Source organism: Phalaenopsis equestris, unplaced genomic scaffold, assembly GCF_001263595.1.
Source record: "Phalaenopsis equestris unplaced genomic scaffold, ASM126359v1 Scaffold000504, whole genome shotgun sequence".
Taxonomy (NCBI): domain Eukaryota; kingdom Viridiplantae; phylum Streptophyta; class Magnoliopsida; order Asparagales; family Orchidaceae; genus Phalaenopsis; species Phalaenopsis equestris.
This window is the reverse complement of record NW_018164944.1, coordinates 1314400-1324450: the sequence shown is the minus strand read 5'-3', so window position 1 is coordinate 1324450 and position 10051 is coordinate 1314400. Positions and strand designations below refer to the sequence as shown.

Sequence of the window (10051 nt, the reverse complement as noted above, 5' to 3'; positions counted from 1 at the left end):
GATCACCCAAAGTCACACTTCTGTCACTAGAGCTATTACTACTAAAATTACATTCCATGTATTCAGTTTTAGTTCTACTTAAACGAAGGCCTTTAGACTCCAATGTAGACCTCCATAATTCAAGTTTCTCTCGTTTTTTTTCTCTCGTTTTATCCACAAGAAGGATATCATAAGCAAAAAGCACAAACCAAGGTACATCCTCCTGCAGATGTCCAGTAAGACCATTCATAACTAAAGCAAAAAGATATGGGCTTAAAGTCGATCCCTGATGTAATCCAACAGAAAAAGGAAAATATTTTTGTCAATCCTCCTTCAGTTTGAACACAAGTAACAGCTCTAGTATACATATCTTTAATGACTTGAATATAAGTCATAAATGACTCGAAGAAAACGCAAATTGACAATTATTTATATCCACAGAAATTGTATTTGCAATTGGATGGAATTACCAAGAAATCAGAAATGATGACTCTAAAATAATGGGGAGTTCTTGATCAAACAACTCTAACTTTGATCTGATTTTCACTTTTCTCAAATATTGTTTTCAACATTGTGTATAAGTAGACTATCATTGCTCTCATGGTGATGTTTATATTTTGCTGACAGAGAGATTAAAATATGATTGTTCTATATATCTCTTTTTGTTGTATAGTGATATGATTTGAATGAATTTTGGGTATCTTTATTCTACAATACTTGATGATATTAGTTGTTCTGTGTATGAATTTTGAAGAAAAAATTAAGTAAATAAGATTCTTTCCAAATAGATCTTAGATAATAATTTATCTGTTATGACTTTGACACGAGGTGACCAGCCTCAATATGACAGGTTGCATCGAGTTGGGTTGTGACATTCAATACATTTTGGGAAAGCTTACTTGAACAAGTCTAGAGTAATAAGAAAGTAAATCTATCTCATTCAAGAGCATTAGGGTGTTCTCATATATGCATGTTGATGCAGGTTCCAAAAACAAGCTTGACTTGAAATCTATTAAGTGCACATTTATTAAATATGACTTAGATGAATTTGAATACAAGTTTTGGGATTATCAGAATCAGAAATTTGTCATGAGCATGGATGCTACTTTTAATGAAATAGAGATGTACAAGAACAAGCTCAGAACTCGAGACAGCCCGTCAGCTACTTTTGAAGTCCGAGTATGTTGAGATAAAAGACACTGATGATCATGAGAGTAAAAAAAGAAATAGTGCTCAACCATAAAAAGTACTAAACGTTTCCAATCACCTGCTACTGAAGCCAGGGGATCCAACAGAGTGATATGACCTGTATAGAGGTATTTTCCTTCGTTACACTATTTACTATTAACTGATAGTGGTGAACTAGAGTGCTTTGAGGTGATCACTAAAGTTAAAGATTCAAAGAAGTGGGAGCGTGTCATAGATTCTTTAGAGTCAAATCAGACTTGGGATTTGATTGTATTATCAAAAGGCAAAAGAGCACTATACAACAAATTGGTCTATAGGCTGAAAAAGTTGTCAGATGATAGCAGACGCTACAACGCAAAATTTGTAATGAAGAATTTTAAGCAAAAGGAAAGAGTAGAATAAATAGATATTTTTTCCCCATAGGTGAAGATGACAACCGTCAAAGTTGTACTGAGTTTGAAAGCAGAGGAAGATCTACATCTGGAGCCGATGGATGTAAAAACATATTTATTACATTGAAGTTTGAAGGAACTATTGGTGCAACTACAGGGTTACAAGTTTCCAAGTAAAAAAAGTTTGGTCTGCAGATTAAAGAAGAGCATATAGGTTTGAAGCACACCTCAAGACAATGGTAAAAGAGGTTTAACACATTTATGTCAGACAGTAAGTACTTGAAGAGTCAAGCAAACCAATGTTGGTTCATCAAACACTCCGATAATTGTTATATTTTGCTTATTCTATATGTTAATGACATCCTAATTGCAAGAACGGATATGGAAAAAATCATGGACTTAAATGAAAATTATCAAGTTAGTTTGAATTGAAGGATTTAGATCTAACCAAAAAGATCCTCGAAATGAGAATCAGCAAAAATAAGAGTTCAGGAACACTGAAATTGTCTCAGGCAGAGTATGTTGAGAAAATCCTACAGAGATTCAACATTAGTGAAGCAAAATTTGTTAGCACTCTCATAGGTAGTCACTTCAACCTATCTAAGGAGCTATCAACTAACTCTGAAGCAGAGCATGTACGGATGTAGAGAGCTTCGTATGCTTCAGCAGTTGAAATTTTGATGTATGCAATGATTTGTACCATACTAGATATTACATATGCAGTGTAAGTACTCAACAGGGGCATGGAAAATCCAGGCAGACATTATTGGAAGGCGGTAAAGTGGATTCTCATGTACTTTAGGGGAATAGTCAACAGAACATTTTGCTATGGAAGTGTGGGGATCAATTTACAGGAATTTATAGATTCAAATCTGGTAGAAAATATGGATAGTAGAAGTACAACAAGATATATCTTCAATTTGGGAGACAGAGCGATGAGTTGGGTTTCCAGGTTGTAGAAGATCATTGCACTTTTAACTACGGAGGCTGATTATATTGTTATCACTAAGGCTAGCAAGGAGATAATTTGGCTACAGAGTTTTATGACAAATTTGCGCAAGGAACAAGGGATTGGAAGCTTCAAAGTGACAGTATGAGTGTGATTCATCATGACAAACATGTTGTTTTTTATGCTAGGATAAAACATATTGAGCTGAGATATCATTTTATTCACTCTCCTAAAAGATGGGCAGTTGTTCTTGGAGAAGATACACGCAATACAAAATCCTATAAATACATTGACAAAGATGGTGACAAATGAGAAACTGAAGCTATGGTTGGCTTCAATTGAATTTTATGAAGGTTGAGACCTGGGTTAAGCCACACCGCGATACGTGACTACAAAGATGGTACAGATGGAGGTTTAGATATGGATGACATGTATTGGGTGCATTCAGTCTCCAAGTGAGAGATTGTTCTGCTGTGGAGCCTGATTTGGAACACCAGAAGCACCACAGCCATAACAGCAGGCAGGGCAAGAAACCGAATGCTTGGCGTTTTAGCACCAAGCTACGGGTGCATTTGCATACGTTCATGGGCACACCTACACCAATCCATGGACGCACCTGCACCCAGATGGCTCCTGCGCCTAATAACTCAGCGCCCTTGCGCTCAACCAGGGGCGCTCATGCGCCTAACTGTGGGCAATCCTAAGCCCAAGCCACGGTTTACAGGTGTATTCTTCCCGAGAGGCTGACACCCCAGCGCCCAATTTAGGGAACTTATGCATCTGATGCGTTCATTGCAAGATTCGACCTAAGAGGCTTATTTCAACTTTCTAAAGTTGCAAGTTTCAGAGTGCAGTTCCCGTGCACAAGTTTCTTAGATATTTTCCTAAAGAATGTGAGAAGAGTCAGAGAAGAGATTTTGCCATGCATGTTTTACTTGTCAGATCGAGAGGGAAGAAGTGGAGCGAAATCCTATAAATTCTTTCGAATATAGAGAGGAAATCTGAGTATGTTCTCTGTAAAATTTTCCGGATTCATAGTACAATTTCTTGGTGTGGCTCCGTGATTTTTTCCTGTTCTCACGTTTTTTCACGTTAAATCCTTGTAAGATTTTTAACTTGTCTTTGTTGCACCTTTGTTTGTAATTTTTGTTTTGATTTTCTCAAATCTGTGTGATTCTATTCTGTAGCGTGGTTTAGTTTCTAATTGAAACTAAGCCCTAGTAAAGTTTAAGGGGATTGTTTGTTTCATTCCCAACAATTAGAAAGATGAATATGTTGATAAGGTAGGAAAGCAATAACTTATTTTTGCATGGCAAGCGATCAACACAGGAATCAAAATTTAAGTCTTCCGCACCATACCCAATAAAGGATAGACTCATGCTAGAAGATGACAAAACATTTTTTTAGGAGTTGAAAAACAATTGGAACAGCTATCTATATAGTTCAAAAAGAATAAAAAATGTGTTGCCTAATAAACAATATAAAATTTGAAAAGAAGCAACAAAATGTCAATAAGAATAGAAGTGCTGAACTTCAACATGAGCATTCCATGTTACAAAAGTCTGACCAGTCTACTTACCAGGTTAGGGGCAGCCCAACCAAAAAAAACTGATAAGATTGTCATTACCTGTGAAGAAACAAAGTAGCAATAAAAATTTCTCTCAAGCCCCCACAAAAATTAGCATGGACGAGAGATAGAAATGAAATAAGACTTACAATAAGTGCTGACAAGCAACCTCCTAAAACAAGTCTGCGGGGATGACGCATGGCCAATATCTAAGATAACAAATAATCAGTATCATGGTTTACTCATTGAAGAAAATTTTGTAAAGTGCAGTACGGTATAGGCACTCTAAAAATATAAATTCTACACACAATCTTCACAATGCATCTGTGCTGGTCAAAAAATCTACAGGCCCAAAAAAAGAACATACGGCTCAATTGTTATGAAACATGGTTTGTAGGACAAAAGTCTCAGTCAAAACATTACCTCAGTAAAGCACCTTAGAGATACTAAAATTAGGAAGTTGACTTCATAAAACTCAAAAATGGCAAAAAATGTTTGTTGCTTATTTTATTAAGGAAATACCCAAAAATTTGTGTTGGACCAAAATGCCCCCACTTTTAACAACGAACTACTAAATTAAAGTATGGCACAAATAAAATTTGTACTAACTGGTTTCTATCCGAATTTTAGCTTGAACAACATAAAAACTTTATTCAAACCATGTCCGACCTAGTTGTTCAAAGCCGGTTCAAACTTTGCTTAAACTGCGAGTTCAAAACATGTCATGAGTATATGACCAATAAATTGCTTGCATCTACATACCATAAAACAGACAAGTATTATACCAATGAGTATAACTAATCAGTAACACTACTTCAAAACTTATATTAAAACAAAGCACTCAATAGATCAAATACAATAAGAATGCTGTAGTAATGACTAGATAATTATAGTAAAAACTATCATGAAGATGGCAGGCACTTAGCTCTACAACTAACCCTGTAGTAGCATTTCACCACATACAAGTTGCACCTACATTTTCATACATTATTCTGCAGTTTAAACGCCTTCTATATTTAGTTGAATGACTCTCTTTGGCTTCACTAATAAGAGTAGCACAATAATGTTGTTATTTCACCACAAACCCCCAATATGTCCTCATTTTCAACTGCATATATATTTTCAATCTATGCAACCAATCATACTTCCCACATATAAAACTTGGAGCATGAGTTAAAAAGAAAAACTTTAAACTCAAGATTCTACCAAAGCTTGTTCTTACAAAAGACCCGTCAATCAAATTCCTAACTTGTAAATATACTCACACAAATTAACATTATTGTTAAGTTCACTGTTAAATAAATGCAATTCAAATTCACTATTAGGGTAGATAATCAGATTTTGAGCCTTATATGAGAGGTTCTCGTCTTTTTTTTGCCAAAATATGTATCATGGTCTCCACAATGGGAAATTTATCAAAAAATTACTTCTATATTGTGTGTCCCAAAATATTTAACAAAAATGACTAGATAGAAGCATGCAATTTTAGTAACATTATTGAAACACTTCGAAATATCAGTTGGCATGAAATCATGTCGATTCTCAAAAAAGAAAACACAGGCCCACCTCATAAAACCAGTTTTATTCTCTAGATGGGCAGCTATGGCTGGGTGCTACAGCCCCATAGCTTCATTCACATCTGTAGAAGATGGCGGAAAGGCTAACCTTACATAATCCTCATTTACAAAATAATCAGAAATTAAAATTTGTTTAAAAAGTAGTATCATAATCTGTTAATGTCTCTGTTGGACATATTGAAATTATGGACTGTCACAGCACAGAGATAAATTACCTCTATTTTCACACTAAATTGGTGCTTATCAGTTTCTGTAAATTTATATATATGATCTATCAGACCATTGAGAGAAATATTATGAATGTCTAACCAACTTACCTATCTTATTTTTCATTCCTCTTCATATAGCATAAGAATGTTGACACTAGATTTCACTACTTAAATCAATCCATTTTTAATAATCTTGGCTCAATTTTTGATAAATCACTTATGGTGGGAGTTTGTTATTGTAAGGCTATATAGATAGTGGCTAGGATACTAGTCAAATTGAATGTTTCTTCCCCAATTGAGCAAAGAATAGATTGGTTCCACATCTAATCGCTACTAACAAAAAGTTGAATTTGATGGCATTTCTCCTTACTGCTCTTTTTGAAAAATAATTGGACAATATTTCTTTGAATGCTCTAAGACGCACCCAACACAACAAAAAATATTATTAGATAAATATCATCATGCTAATGCATTGTTGGTAGTTCTAACTATTTCTGACATGGCTTGTATTCAAAACTTTTAAACCAACTTTGGATCCTGCCTTGGAATTAGTGTCTTCCCAAGTTTTTAACCCATTGTGATTGAACTTGCACTAACTCACTTGATTAACAATTCCAACCCAATTAGAGTTTCTACTCCTATATGTCTTTTAGATTCATGGGATAAGGGTGGGTGATTAGAAATCTCTTTTTGTTCTTCTAATGTAAGCATTTCTAGTATATAAAAGCTTGTAGGATAAAAGTTTCAAATTCTTTATGCCAAAAGGAGAATTAAAAGTAAGAAAGTATACCGCCAATCTCCAAAATGTAAAAGGCTTCAAGTTGGTCCTTTTTAAGGAAGACCTTTGTGGCTCTTCTCTTTTGGCTCATAGTTCATTCATCAACCATTGGCATTATTGATTTTAATTATTTTCACTAATATTTCGTTCCTGTTTCCAACAACCCCAATAACACTTGTCTTGCTTAAAACAAAATAATTTATATGAAAAGTAATAAATCTACAAATGGTCCTATAAAACATTAAAAAGATGGTATGCAAGCTCGAAGGAAGTACAATGCAATAAATATACCCCCTCAATCTTCATCCCAACTCTTATAGGAGACCTTGACCAATAGTACATACATTTAAATCAAGTGTGTTACTGAAACTATGGGCTATATCACCAACCGTCAGATGATTAAAAATTATTGCATGAATAATCAAATTTCCTAAGGAGCTCTATTGGATTTGTCAATGTGATTTAGACATGTTGACTCTATGGCGCAAGACACATGAGACATGTTAACAGGGTAAGGCCGGACCGAAAATTTTTGGATGCCAACAAGTCGAAAAGAAGATAATGAGTTAGGCTCATTGAAGTGATGACGTGTGCCATGTTGTCAATAATTGAAACCAATTGGTTGGCTCTAAGATGCTAAGTTTATTCAGAGGAAAGACAACGTAGAGAAATTTGATGCCTGGGACTTCACTGTCGAGCTGACAGTTCTAAATTGTTAAGTTGTTGGTAAAGGTAAGGATCGATTTGTTGAAAAGTTGAGAAGGTAGAGAAATATTCAAGGTTGTCGATAGCTCTACAGTGTTAAATGATCAGCAAATGCCAAGAAGAAAAAGTGCATGATTGCAAAAAGGTGTCAATTAGGCAAAAAAGTAAGAAGGTGCAAAGAAGAACATAATTCAATAAGTCCTAGAAAAATTTATCATGAAAATGTCTTTCACTTGTCAGGGAATGAGAAGGAAGCCGTTTGGCAATTTGCTGAGAAGACTAGAAGCTAAGAAGATAGTTAAAAAACTAGTTAAGAAAAAAAGAAGACAAGGTATTCAATAAGTCCTAGAAAAATTTATCATCAAAATGTCTTTGACTTGTCAGGGAGTGAGAAGGAAGCCGTTTGGCCATTTGCTGAGAAGACTAGTAGCTAAGAAGATAGTTAAAAAACATTGAGCCGACAAGCTAGGATGTCAAGATAATTGGACGACCTTCTTAACTTTGGTGAAAAGAAGCCGACAAGCCAGCAGCTCAAAAATGTCAAGTTGCCTGCAATTACCAAGCAGTCAACGTCGAGCTGATAAAGAAGTTGATAGACCAGGTCGAAAACTCTAGGATGTGGAGCTATCGGCAAAGGACTGGCAGTTATATCAGTTGGAACATGGCACTAAGCTGAAAGCTCTAGGATGTCGAGCTGTTGGTGAGGTGCCACAAGTGAGGGATGCATGGAAGGTAACCTCATAGAGAGAGGTCTTGAGAAAAAACCGGTCAAATGGATGCCTGAACATACTGCAGGGAGATCCAAGCCACCTGAAATGAGTCGATATAGCAACTCTAGAATGTGGAGCTATCAACAAGGTCAAGATTATTACTTTGCCTGGGAGAGGACACTAAGCCAACAACTCTAGGATGTCAAGAAATCAACAAAATGACAAAGGGGGCAAAGGTTGAGAGAGCAGTTTCATGGGATTGGGTCCCAAAATGATGTAATTGATAGGGGGCAAAACTGCTCGAATGGAGATTCTAGTATGCCGCAAGATGTAAATCAGAAAGAATCAAGCTGACAGGTCCAGCACATCGAGCTACCAGCGAGAACCAAGAAAAAAATTGAAATTTGAAACTGATGACTATATGATGGTGAGCTGAAAGTAGGAAGCACACATGTCCAAATCAGTTTGGCTAATATCCCATCAGACTAATTTGTTGGAAATGGAGGTGTTTATCAAAGTCATATTCAACTTACCGAAGATTAGTTAAGTCCACTTGATGCCAGCCAACTAACCCACCAAACAAGCAAACAAAATCTATGCACCCAAAAAGAATCCCAAAACTGAACATAGAGATCATCAATCACTAATCATTAGCTGAAAATGTCAAGAAGAGGTCTCTAATCAGATTGCATAACAAATGGAAGCAACAAGAAACAGATCTAAACTTAAATATATAAAAACAACTAAAATTACTTCTGGAGAAAACTTCACAGCAATACAAACAAAGCTAACATCGAAGCATTCCGCGCCCCCAAGAAAACCGATAACGGCAGAGCCCCCCGGTTATATCGACAGTCAGATTCAAGTCTATCTACTGTCATAGATTAATCACTGGAATAAAATCCGCCCCGAAGCAAAAAACATTTTTGATAAAATAAACAGAGGAGGCACGAGCTCACCCACCGCAGCGGCAAAGAACGTCTTGTCTCCGATCTCCGACAACACCGTCATCGCCAGCGACTTTGTGAAACCCTAATCACATTATAAACACAGAACAAAAGTATAACAAGAGATATTTAGCTTTAATTGACAGCATCAACAGCCGGAATAAACGGCAAAGCGCAATCAATGGCCGGAAACATACCTCGAGGAGAGACGAATCCATGTTTCAAGATCCGAGCTCGTTCCTCTTGAGTCTCCCTTTCAATGCTTTCAGCAACAAAGAGACGTAAGCTCGATGAGGATTTGATGTTTTAAACCCTTTGAAATGGCGGACGGCAACGATATTTAAGAAGAGAGAGAACCTGAGGGCAACACACGAAAGTTACGCCGTGCACTCGCTACGCTGTGGTTACTGCACGGCCCGCCTTACCCGTTGCATGTGGGTGTAATGCTGACGTGGTGAACCACAATCACGTCGGTATTTACTTGAGAGGAGAGAGAATCCGATGCCATAGGGAACCAGAAGGACGACTTTAACGCAATTTCTAATTTGTGAATATGTTCTCTCGAGAGCATATGAATTTTTTTTTTTATTTTGGAAGATTTACATGCATGTCACCCATTTTTATGTATTTACACAACTAATATTTAAACTTTAATTTTTATTATATATATATAAAAATATTGATATTTTGGATGTGATATTAAAGATTTGAAAAAATATTACATCAGGACTCCGGACGTAGAGTTACGTGCGAAGTCCAATGAAAACACGTAAATCACGTCACACACACACGTGAATGTGAGAGTAAAAAATCCGTCTGGTAACACGAGAATATTTTTTCTGTGTTATTCAGGTGTTATTGTGTGTTATTCAAGTATTATTAATGCGTTATTGTGTTATTATAATAACATGAATATTCCCAGAACACAATAACAAACGAATAACATACAATAACACATGAATAACAAGGGAGGAATATTCCCCTGTGTTATCGGGAATATTCTCATGTGACGTGATTTCATTGGACTCCGCACGTAACTCTACGTGCGGA

General features: G+C 36.1%; 1 protein-coding gene across 3 annotated transcripts in view; it reads right to left on the bottom strand.

The window, feature by feature from the left end:
- Positions 1–9325, bottom strand: part of LOC110028221 (GDT1-like protein 5) — a 19042-nt gene extending 9717 nt beyond the window's left edge. The window contains exons 1-4 of one of the 3 annotated variants that reach the window (XM_020729976.1): positions 9199–9325; positions 9018–9086; positions 4225–4284; positions 4088–4135 (exon numbers count right to left, since the gene is read on the bottom strand). In XM_020729976.1, the coding sequence (XP_020585635.1) occupies positions 4088–4135; positions 4225–4284; positions 9018–9086; positions 9199–9219 (198 nt within the window). In that variant the 5' untranslated portion in view covers positions 9220–9325. The remainder of the gene's footprint in view (positions 1–4087; positions 4136–4224; positions 4285–9017; positions 9087–9198) is intronic. The other 2 variants (XM_020729975.1, XM_020729977.1) reach the window with 2 other exon arrangements.
- Between the last annotated feature and the right edge of the window lie 726 nt (positions 9326–10051).